This window comes from Cetorhinus maximus, chromosome 4 (assembly GCF_964194155.1).
Source record: "Cetorhinus maximus chromosome 4, sCetMax3.hap1.1, whole genome shotgun sequence".
Lineage (NCBI taxonomy): Eukaryota > Metazoa > Chordata > Chondrichthyes > Lamniformes > Cetorhinidae > Cetorhinus > Cetorhinus maximus.
The window spans coordinates 19111193-19123787 of record NC_135882.1 but is presented as its reverse complement, the minus strand read 5'-3'; the positions used below and the strand labels follow the sequence as shown (position 1 = coordinate 19123787).

At 43.3% G+C, this 12595-nt stretch overlaps 1 protein-coding gene across 1 annotated transcript; it reads right to left on the bottom strand.

Annotated features, from left to right (window-relative positions):
• Nucleotides 1-471: 471 nt before the first annotated feature.
• Nucleotides 472-11900, bottom strand: LOC144679527 (Krueppel-like factor 10). Its single transcript, XM_078540006.1, has 4 exons — nucleotides 11748-11900; nucleotides 5284-5523; nucleotides 3482-4427; nucleotides 472-2336 (listed from the first exon to the last, which is right to left on the bottom strand). Exons 2-4 carry the CDS (start codon nucleotides 5512-5514, stop codon nucleotides 2086-2088), a joined length of 1428 nt encoding a protein of 475 aa, XP_078396132.1. The 5' UTR covers nucleotides 5515-5523; nucleotides 11748-11900; the 3' UTR covers nucleotides 472-2085.
• Between the last annotated feature and the right edge of the window lie 695 nt (nucleotides 11901-12595).

Sequence of the window (12595 nt, the reverse complement as noted above, 5' to 3'; positions counted from 1 at the left end):
CACCACTGCCTTCTCAAGGGCAACTAGGGATGGGCAACACATGCTAGCCCTGCCGGCGAACCTGTGAACGGATAAAAAACAAAACTGAACTGCATTCCTGCTCCAGTGGACTGAAGATCCACATCTCTCCGGAGCAGGGAAAAACGAAACACACCGATGCAGATTGCTTCTCTCTCCTTCCTCTGACTCCTTCACCCTCTCTTCACCTAATGCTGCTCAGCCCACGCGCTGCCCTTGATCTCAACTCATGTGCAATGCCGCTGGCGATCCACCAGTTGTAGCAAAAATAGTGAGAGGCGTGCATTAGTTATACTGCCTGAAATAAAAAAACCAAGCTCATTGTTGGTTCCAGATTGATCCAAATGAGGCCGGACTGTGAGATCGCTGTTAAGTATCCGCTATATCTTGTGGAGAGAAGCGCTGCACTGACCCTTTGCATTAATAAAACATTAATGTAAACTGGAGACAAAATTAATGTACAATAGAAAATTTATTGCCTTGAGTATTTAACAAATCTGTAAACAAGGTTTATCAATGAAAGAAAAATTCTTGCAGTTGAGTCATAAAAAGGTGCTCTTAAATACTCTTAAATCAAGCAACAATTAAGCTTTCAAACCCTTAACCCTGTTGGATAAAAAGGATTGTACAGTTAACGGAACATGACATAGTGTCTTTACAGAAGGGATATCCTAATCAAAAAAAACACTGCCACAGTGAATGGAAAGATAAGACATACAGATACATTTCATTCTGTGGAAGATAGGAAAATACTGACGCCGATATAAACATTTGCCTCACAGTCTGCAAACTGCCTGTGGCAAAGGAGGATGCACTGCTAATGAAGGAGTACACCCATGGAGGAGAAGACAAGGAACAAGTTCAATAAAAAAGTAGATTTCGAAAGAACAGTCCGTGGAGATTGTATGTAATAAATAATACCACAAAATAGGCAATAAACTGCAGTAAGATTTATAAACTTAAAGTCCAGCAATAGTCTTACCCCAGTGACTGTGGAAATTCTATGACAAACTTCCACTATTCCTCCAGGAGGAAAAAAAAGAGTTGCAAAAACTTAACTTACTGTATTTTTGTAAACTCAGCAGTCCCATAAAAAAAAGCACAAACAATTGGTTTTACAGGATTCACCTTCGTACATTTTTAAGCTTTTATATATGCTGAGCAACCTTTATGCTCAATCACCATAGTTTCCTAAGGCAGAGATAATGGAGCAGAAATTCATTTGGGGCATTTGCAGGGAGCTGGTGGTATTGCTTTGGTTTGTTATAGGCCCCAGCCAATATTCAGCTCCCGATTATTGGGCTGGGCGGCTGATGTGATCCCTCCTGTTTTACACTAACACCCAAGACGAATTTCTATCCCAGCATCAGTGGCAAAGGTAACTGTACAATATGATGGTGCTCATTCTTGCTGAGTCTCGTCTCTCTGCTCCTTTCCGTCAGTGTCCTAGATGCTCCACAATGGTTCCATCATTTCCTCTATTCACCAACATGAACTGTGATCAGCGGCATGTGAGGGAGGCTCTTGCCGTGCTTCTCCTTACGCCCTCAGACCGTGGATGCGTTACCATGCTGGCGCAGTAACCAACTGCTGCTATCATCCGCTCATTGGCACCTCAAACAAGCTTCGGTGTCGGTGAGCTGACTAGCAACTAACTGCCCCCTACACATGGAGAGAGGTAGGGAAAAGCTGTTTCACACATTCTCCCAGTTAAAGGGTGAGTAAGCAGAGAGCCCTTTCCATACTTCCCAATTCTCAAAGCTATGCTGTCACACATGCACGAACTGTGACAAAAACGAGTACAGTTTTCTTTCAGTGCAGTAAATCACAGGTTCCCGATTGTGAACCAAACTGTCCACCGAGCTCTCCTGTATTGCAGTGATCTCAGTTCAGCATGTTATGCTCTGCTCGCACTAATGCATAAACCTTTCCAAGATATATTTATAATACATAAAATCTTGCCATTCTCATATCCTCTTCGACATTTTGCAGAAGTGAAGTACTGTGCCCATCAAGAAAGTGTTTGCTGTGTGGTCAGAGTGAATGCGATCGCTGAGGCTGCCCGGATTAGGGAGTCGATACTGGCGGGGCAACGTCACTCAGTTTGCTCACTTCCATCTTCCAGTTAGGAAGCTTCTTAGCAGACAGGTGCCGCTGAGCATGTTTGGTCAGGTGATCGCTCCTCATGAACCGGCGCTCACACATCGGGCACACAAACTTCTTTTCGCCTGTGTGGGTCCTGCGATGCCGAGATAGCTCATCAGAACGGGCAAACTTCCTGTCACAGTCTTCCCAATTGCAACTAAAGGGCTTCTCACCTGGAATGGGATGCACAGCAATAAACTCGTTACATTTTTGAAAAGAAACACAAATATGCACGATTTGCATTCGTCATTTGGGCACCTTCCGTTCAAAATTACATCAATTAATTTGCCTCCATACTGAATCAAAATATGTCAATTTTCCCCTTCAAAGACAAATATTTCAACAAGATTGTGTATTATCCCATTTAGATCTAGTTTGGAGCAACCCATAATTATCATTCTTCTCATGAGATTACAAGAAATAGTAGTTGATTTTAAAAAACTGCCATAACAAAAACAGAAATACCTGGAAAAACTCAGCAGGTCTGGCAGCATCGGTGGAGAAGAACAAAGTTGACATTTCGAGTCCTCATGCCCTTCAACAGAACTAAGTAAAAATAGGAGAGGGGTGAAATATAAGCTGGTTTAAGGTGGGGGGAGGGGAGAGAAGTTGGTGGGGGGGGAGGTGTGGTTGTAGGGACAAGCAAGCAGTGATAGGAGCAGATAATCAAAAGATGTCACAGACAAAAGAACAAAGATAACTGTTCTGAACAAAGATGTCTGTGATATCTTTTGGTTATCTGCTCCCATCACTGCTTGCTTGTCCCTACAACCACACCTCCCCCCCCCATCGACTACCAACTCCTCTCCCCACCCCCACCTTAAACCAGCTTATATTTCACCCCTCTCCTATTTTTACTTAGTTCTGTCGAAGGGTCATGAGGACTCGAAACGTCAACGTTGTTCTTCTCCACCGATGCTGCCAGACCCGCTGAGTTTTTCCAGGTATTTCTGTTTTTGTTTTGGATTTCCAGCATCCACAGTTTTTTGTTTTTATTTTTTAGATTATTATTAAAAAACTGCCATGTTGGTCCTACTGAAAAATGTACTGAATACTCTGTGAATCTTTCAGGGTTTGGAAGAAAAGAGTGTAAAAGAAGCTGTAGGCATGTCCCACCCCTAGTTACTGCAGATGAGATGCTCATCTTCCACTGTGTAAATGGAGAGTGAATCAGAGGGACATTTAGCTGCATGCTCTTAAGCATCTCTGGCTGCCTAAATTGGTGTTAGCAAAACCTTGATAACCTGACCAACCTACATTTAGCCTCCGGGGGAGGGTGGGGGGGACTGTAAGAAGCCCCAAATTACAAATACTGTACCTGTGTGAGTCCTTTTGTGGGCCTTCAGGTGAGAGCTTTTGAAGTAAGTTTTTCCACAGCCTGGGTGATCACAGATGTGACTGCGGTGTCGAGTTACATTGACCTGGGCAACAATCTTCTGGACTGGTGGTGTGAAGCCTGGGGCCGGAGCAATAGGAGAAAGTTTGCTGCTGTTTAGGCCATTAACTAGCGGTTTTGTATACTTGACTGCAGGCTGTGGCATAATGAACATCAGGGCACCTTTGGAAACTGGAGCTCCCATGAAGACAACAGACGGGCTCAGGGTCGGGTGCTTCGTAGCAGGGCTGTTTGTACTGACTGGTAGCATTTGGCAGATGATGGGCATTGACGGCACACCGGAAGAGATTGGTGACGACACCAACATTGAGCCTTGCTGACTCCGAGGGATGACAGGAGGCTGGGAACTTGAAAAGAGAGTTTGTCCCAACAATGACATGGAATTCACAGTTGGTGCTAAATATTGGCTCTGATTTTGTTCTACCATTGGTCCTTTATTGCTTTCATTTACTGGTTTGATTGAAGAAATTAGTTCATGTGATGCACAATTTTTCATTCTACTGCCATTACTTTCCAATCTTTTCTCTTCATTTCTGCCCACTGGATTTGTCGAGTGTATTGATTTCTGATCGGCAAAGATCTGGGCCACCTTAACGGAGCAAGAACCATTTGTATAGGGGGATACGTCTGCAGTATGACGAATCACACTTGTGGCTTGGGATCGTTGTCTTGTAGATACATCTGCTGGTTTTGTGCTCGGTGTGAATTTTACACCTACAGACAGTGGCAATGTTGCATCAATGTCCTTGCTGGTTTGTCTGGATAAAGGGAGCTCCACTTTAGGCAATACAGTGGAAGAGACCGGCATTGCATGATGAACCATTTGAGACGCCTCAAAGTTAGGTGGACTATACGGTGGAGTTAGACACTAGAAAGAAAAGAAGAAAGGGTCAGGTTCTAAATTGAAAAATTGCTGTGAAAGATAAGATGTACATTTAAAAACAGAGCAAGAGGTTTCAGTACAGTATTGAAGGAGTGCTACATGGTTAGCAATGCAATCTTTCAGATGAGATGTTTAACTGAGGCGCTGTCCATATCAGGTAAAGATCCATGATACTATTCAAGGAAGAGCAACTGACTTGTCCTGGTCTCCCAACCAGTATGGATCGCTCAACCAACATCATAAACATTAACACATCTCACTGGAGATGGTCTGTGGGAGCTTGCCTATATTACAACAGTGACTGTACCCAAGAGCAATTTATCGGTTGTGGAACTTCCTGAAGGTGCTTTAAGAATGAAATTCTTTTTTTCATTGACTGCTAATCCCTCAAATCCGTGCTATGCCTTTTTCCTTTTCTGAGCATACCAACCATTGCTGGGGTACAGTTCTGCAGGAGCAGGCTGCTTTCTAAAGCCTTTGCCAAGTAGCAATCTTCACATGTGGGCCTAACTGGTTTTATTTAACCACGAGGGCATCACGGCCAAGCCTGATCCCGACGTAACCACTTGCAACAGAGCTCCATCCACAAGCTGGTTGGTTTTCCATTACCTCAGCATTGGGACAGAGAGACCAACTTTAAACTGCTCTACAGCAACCTTGGCCAAAATGAACTAAAACACCACAGATCAAACCTTGGTCTTCTCTGGTTTGATAGCTCACTACATCACCAATTACATTTACACAGTGAGCCATTGAGGAAGGCCGTTCTTCAATGCCTTGAGCTATAAATTGGGTGCATTGCTTAATTCTCGGTATTGCAACACCTTGGATAGTTACTTACAAACAGAGGAAATGTGTGGAAATCTTTAGAACTGGGCAGTAAACTATCTTCAGCTTCTTCAGATTCATCAGACATCGGTGTCAGTGGTCTCAGCTCAGTATAACTTCTGTTGTCTGGTTTCCAGCTGCAGCTCATTGACATGAGTGCTTCAACGGCCTCAATGTCACCTTGTTCTGTTCTGCCGCTCCAGGAGCGCTCATTGTCCCAGCATGTTTTGAACTCGGTCTCCATTATTTCCACCTATTGAGAGAAAAATACAAGAATGCTGATTAATTATAGATGCAGTTTGATAGGTCAGACTACTTCCTTCCTCCCCTCTGACTCCAGCAATGCAAATAAATTACTAAATGTCAAGATTTTACTGATTCTTCCCAAGCTTTAGTACAATGTAGGCCTTTTTGAGCACCCCGTCAGAACATCTTAAACAGTAAAGCTTTCCTCCCTGACTAACCCTCCAGCTATTGACAGGTTCATCTTTAAGACCCACTTCTTGCTACATTCACCCTGTCTCAGTCAATTACCTTTCCTTACCCCAATGCTCACAGAAATTTTAATCAACCCATTTGTAAAAGTGTCATTCATCTCTACAAAACATCCATCACCACCCCCCCACCCCAAACACTAAACACTGGTCCCATCCTCTCTATACAACTACCACCGCATTGAACTTTCCTGTCCTCTCCAAGGTCCTTGTTAACACTTGCTCCACAGTTTGACAAGCCTGTTTGAATCTTCAGCCACCCCCTAACCACAACTGCTGGCTGACTTGCTCAAAGCTACCTTTGAGGTTGTGAATGCAAACTGTTGTCCCTGCTGAGCTCTCAATCAAACAATCCAACTCCATCCTCCCTCGCTTCATGCTCCAACTCTGTAGAATTACTGTTACTCGGACCATTCTTAACTGTCCAAATTCTAGCCAGCGCATCTCTAGATACGGCTCCTTCTTCCATGCCAAGCAGTCATGTCCAGCGTTCCCCATGGTTTTGCCCTTGGTGACCACCTTTTATCTTCTTACACGCCACACCTAAATTATATAATCTGTAGGCAGCCAGTATTAACAAGGTTAACTCTCCACAACCACCCTCAACTCTATATTCGTGGTTATATCAAATTATTTGACATCAAATTGTGGATGAGTCAGAAATTCCTTCTTTTGAACACTGGGAAGACTAAAGCCATATATAGGAGACTTAGAATGGAGGGCAGGAGAAAGTCCTTTGCACAGAGTTGTGGGGGGGGGTGCGGGGGGGGGTATAATTTATTTCGTGGCTAGGTGGTAGAGGCAGAAATGATATCAACTTTCAAGATTAGATTAGGTAGCTGGATGAACAAAAAGGAGATGAAGTCTTATGGGATGACGATGAGGGGTAAATGTAGTTTGGACTATTTAGTCATTTGTTAGTACAGAACTTGAGTAAAGCTGAAAAGAAAGAGACTTGTCGAAGCTTTTCATCTTGCACTCATCAGGTCACTTCACAAGAATACCAATATCGAGGGAAAACAACATATTTGTACAGTATGAGAAGCTGATTGTTTGGCAAGTGGACTCTGATTGGTAGAGGCGTTGCCATGGATAATGCAGCAGTGATGCTGACTGACAGTTAACTGCCAAGCATTGTTTGAAATTTAAACCAGGCAGCTTGACCCTGATTGTCAAGGCACTGCCCTGAGGAATGAGTCAGCGAATGGCTGTCACTTATTCCTTCCTAAGACCTCTGCCTTCGCTACTTCTGTCCTTAACCTTTATAAACCTCTTCAAAATATGTCTATATGACAATACTTTTGGACATTTCCTAATCCTTTCACTATTGGTTAATATCCATTTTGTCTCTGTTGTTGTCTAAATGCTGCTTTATTTATACAATCATGCCACAGGAAATGTAACATTTGTCAGTGAAATACAATGTTCTTCTTGTACAATACCATGTGTTCAAATTGCTTCCAGCACTATTAGGGACATTGTTAAAACTCTGACCACTAGTTCTTCACCCTGAAGATAATCTCTCCAGTCACAACAGCCTGATTTACAATTCTACTCTTGCGCATTTTTCGTAGTTCAAGAGGGCATCGTTAACTTGCAGAATGTTTGCACTCTTACATCCTACCAAAATCTGAATAGCTATACTTCTTTCATAGAAAAAATAATTTCCAGTTACATGACTTTGCACGACGTGAGCAAGGACCAAGCGCATTCTTCAGGTGAATAGCCTTAGATCATGAGGAATAATTGGACCAAGATGTACAAATGTAATTCAATCTCCATTTTAAGATCACACATCAAATACTCTAAAATCAAAGTGTCCAAAACTGATACGGTTAAATACCAAAGTTTATGGCAATTTGGGACACAGGTTTGGCTGGAGCTTAGGAGTTTCTCTGCTCTACATGCTGAGGGGCTGAATGTTACAAGGGGAAGAGGGGGTAGTGGGGGGCTGCTACATGCCCACAACTGGGAGAAAGATATAATTACATGACAACAAGTTAATGAAGGCATAATGGGAAAAAGTTGACATCAAAATGTGACGTGTGGAGCAACAGGAAATGCATGCTGATGCAAGATTACAAATATATGTTGATATGTTAAAAGACAATGATTAAAAAGTGCCTGGTTTCCAGGATAAGTAACTGAAGGCTTTCCTTGTTCTAATTATATTTTAAATTTAAATACAGAATACAAACCAGTAAATTTACTAACATACAACTTACTTAAAGCTCCACTCCCCCACCATTTTAATTAAAATTCAAATACAAAAGCTGAAACGTGAACTGTGTTGCTAGAAATAGGTCAATGACAATATTGGATTTGATATTCTAGGTATTCTGTACACTCCATTGTGAAGCCAAATGTACATCTTTAAAGATTGAGAGAACTCAAGTCATTCACAGTTCTGTCTTGACATTTCAAAATGATGGGATTGTTATCCCTTCTCTGAACTTAGAAACCTTGCTGTCAGTTAGAAGCCTGCGAGCCACACTCAGTGCCATAAATCATTGTGTGCCTACACAGAGCTCAACTTTCCCTAATTCACAAATGACCCTCAGCAATGGCTCTGACTGTGCACCAGCTGGCTCTGTAAAACTGGCACACTTCTGGTATGGCTACCTCCCAGCCTGTACATGGAGGAAAAACATGTCCAACTCGTCAATTATACACGGGTGTTTCTGACCCATGAATTGCCTCTCATGGTACTTTTTGGAAAAAAACCGCGAAGCAAAAACCCTGTGGCAATGAGTCACTAGTTTAATCTTTTGGAGGCACAGGTTGTGGGCAGCTTCTGGCAAGTCCAAACTAAAGTAACCAATAGTCTGACGTAGATAAAATGCCTAAAGTCTTAAGTTCAGAGAAAGGATACATGTAAGTTACGTGAGCTTGAACAAAATCCTTTTGCATTTAAGAATTATTATCTTCCTTACACACCCCACAGGAATAACATGAAAACATGCTGACCTGCTCTTTGGCCTTATTGTTACAAAGCCCAGCAGAGCAATTTAACAAAGACTCAATCAAATTCCCCAGGCCCCGCCGTTCCCGGCTCTATGGGGAGACAGCCAGCTGCCATTTTGAAACAAATCACACAATAGATAAGAAAACACATGAGGTTGAAAGCCATAGGCGGGTGGGAGCCCAGCAGTTGTGCAAGTTACAAGTGTGGACAAGCTTTCATGTTACTGAGATTTTTACCAACAGTACACAGCCATTATGCAGAACCAGGAGAGGGAAATTACGATCAAGACAGTTATACCTTGACCCAAAAGTAAGCAAAGAATAAATGCAAATCTTTGTCATCCAAAACCTTTCAAAAAACAAAACAATTGGAAGCATGCTCACTGGGAAAAATTCTTGGAGCAACTACACACATACAGTGAAACAGCCTCCTTCGACAGCACCCTCCAAACCTGCACCTCTGCCACCTAGAAGGTCAAGGGCAGCAGATACATGGAAACACCTCCAGTTCCCTCCAAGTCACACACCATCCTGACTTGGAACTATCTCGCCATTGCTTCACTGTCCTTACGTCAAAACCCACAAACTCCCTCCCTAGCAGCACTGTGGCAGTACCTGCACCACATGGGCTGCAGCAATTCAAGAATCAGAATGGTTATGCACAGAAGGCAATTAGAGACAGGGCAACAAATGCTGGCCTCGTTAGCAATGCTCACACCCCAAGAACAAATAAAAAAATAATATGGTGTGCTCATTCAGTTTTATTCTGAACCCTTCAAAGGATTATTTTTATTTTATTACAAAGATACATTTGTCTGAGGCTACTCAATTTTGTCCTAACCTGAATTCAAGTTAGGTACCAAGAACATGTTAGTTAATCACATAATTAGTTAGTCAGCCCTTGTTGCATTTTATCTCACATCATTAATGTGGAAAGCATCCCAATGTGCTTCACATGGGGTGGTAGAGGAAGTAAAAATGAATGGGAACAAATATGGAGTTTAGCCATGGAGGACCAAAGAACATCAGAGAATAAAATGCTGCATAACATTGCAGGAATAGGGGTAGGGCCTGGGAGCTGAAAATGAGATGAAAGATTTTTATGTAATTTTTTTGGAAATGAAAGCCAATGTGGATTGAAGGGATGATGAGCAGGGCAGACTTAGTACACACAAGAGTAAGGGCAGGTGAGTTTTTTCTTCTCCACCGATGCTGCCAGACCTGCTGAGTTTTTCCAGGTAATTCTGTTTTTGTTTTGGATTTCCAGCATCCGCAGTAGTTTTTTGTTTTTATCTATGATACCAAGGCTTTCCATGCTCTGGTTGGGAATGGCTGGGGAGGGAGGGTGAGTCAGTGATAAATGAGCTGAGTTTGTGACAGGGCCTTAAGACAATGACTTCAGTCCTCACCACAGCTAACTGGAGGAAACTGTGACTCGTGCATGAGCTCATCACACAGCACGGGTGTTAATAGGGTTGAGATAAGCGACAGAGAAGTAGTGTTTCACCAGGATACATATAGAATTTGAACCTGTGTCTGTGAATGATGTCAGTGGGACAGGACAGGAGGAGCTGGGCCAAGGATAGATTCTTAGGTGAGTCCAGCAGTGATAGTGTAGAGGTCAGTAAAGAAGCCATTGCTAGGGATGCAGTGTCTACATTCATACAGATAGGAATGGTACCACAAAATAGTTGGCCAACTGTGTCAAATGTGTCGAGGTCAATGAGAACAGGCAAGGAATAAACCACCACAGTCACAAAGGATAATTACAACATTTATTAAATATTTAATTGCTAAACACGTAAAGTTTAGAAGCATCAAATTCTCCCCACAAATGGAAAATTGATGGGTGCATGTTTCTACCTTTTTTGCCTCGATTTTCTAGCAATCCTAAATAATTCATGCACCATTCCTATACACAAAATAATCTGTATAAAATCTGTCACACTCATTTGCTAAACATTGCCTAGTTTACATTACATGCATCTAGTCGTGTTTCACTTTCACAGGCAATGGGATACTGAGAGTCCTTAAACAAGTTTCCTTTGCAGTGTCTGCACATAGAGACAGGGAGATTTTTTAAATTTCAATTCGGGGTCTTACGTGTACGTGGTACATTTAGGACCCTAGAAGGAAAATCGAATGTGGGGGTCAAGGAAGAACATCCCATCTGTGTCCTCCCTATCCCCACCTGGGCTACATTTCTTGCTCCGGACCGGCTCTGCTCAGCCCGGACCCCGCCTACAAGCTAGTGGATTGGTGCAGCCTCTCCCCATGTGAAGGCTGCATGCTGAGCTGCTGCACGAACTTGAACTAGTCACTGCAGCGACCTTTCCCCCAATTTCCAAAACAAGCTCCAACACACACACACACACACACACACAGACAGCCTTCTCTCTCCAGCCCCGACAACAGGCAGAGGATACAGAAAGTAGGCACTGGTGTCAGTACAAAAAAAAGAGAAAACCCGAGACAGGACGGTGCAAAAAGAAAAAGAAGCAGCCAACGCAGGAATGCTAAACTTCTACCTTTCTGCTTGTGACGTTATTCGATAGTATTCTATCCAACAACAGAAACACGCTGTTTACCACCATTAAGATTGGGGGGGGCGGGGGGGGGGGGGTTGAAATTACAGTAGTATTTCACAGAGGGATGCTCCCGTTCAGAGGAACCATCACTGACGACCAATTTGCTTAAAAATGACATATTCGCTTATTAGTTCACCAAACGCAGTTAGATCAGACAGGATTTTCCTGCATCAACTGGAATTAACAGCAATTGTTGAAATTAATTCCCGGGGAGGGGCTGAACGAAAAGGTTTCGAGAAGGCATACAAGGTAGGACTTTAAAAGTACAGAATAAATCCATGGATGTACAGCCATTAATTTGTTTCACATTATAATCACAAAATGCATCAACTGAATGGGATTAAGAGGGAGGGAAGACGTTTTATTCTGTAGCCTTGCCTCAAAACAAAATGCAAATTATGTATGCATGTAAAAAAAACACAGATACTCACTCTTGGCTTCCCTTTCAGCAGTGAATTAGGTGCAGTCACACAAAGGGGGCTCCCGCTACACTGTTAGCCACTTTGCAATTATTGCTACCAGCTCAGGACAGCCAGCCCCGCCCACCCGCGCTCCATTCAGGTGGAGCGTCCGCGAGGGGGAGGGGGCGGAGCCAGAGTGAGCGTGTGTGTGTGTTGGGGGGAGGAGGGGAGGAGGGGTGGACCGAAACGCCCAGCACCAACCAATCAGGCACAAAGGTGTGTTGGCCCTCTGGCGAATGGGAGGGCGCGGGCTGCGTGATCAGCGGCTGGTGGCTGGCATGATTGGGTTCTGTCTGCAGCGTGGAGCACACAGTCAGCCCGGGCTCGCTCACCCTCTATCTCTATCCCTGTGTGTGGGTGAGGCTGCACTGACTCCAATCTGACACTCACAAACAAAAATCTTCCCTTTTCCTGAGTCACGCACTCACACTTACCGCACTTTGCAGTGAATAATCAGTCACGATGCAGCCTTGGAAAGTAACAAACGTATAATATATATATATATATATATCAAAATACCCAATACTGAAGCCTGGTGAACATTTAAAAGTCCGAGGAAATCTGATCAGAACTTTTTGGTCATTTTGTATTCCCCTTTCAATTCTTTTACTTTCACGTGAATTGGGTGCAGGTTGATTCGGGAGAGTTGAGAAAACGCCTGCTAACAAAGATTAATGTTAACAAAGATTAATGTTAAAAAGAAAACAGACACACTTGCCTCCCTGGGAGAGTGGGGCGGTCACGTAGGGCGCTTCACGGTTCAGTACAGTGTGGGCAAAACAAATCCCACATTCAAGCTAGCAAGCATGGTTTAGTAC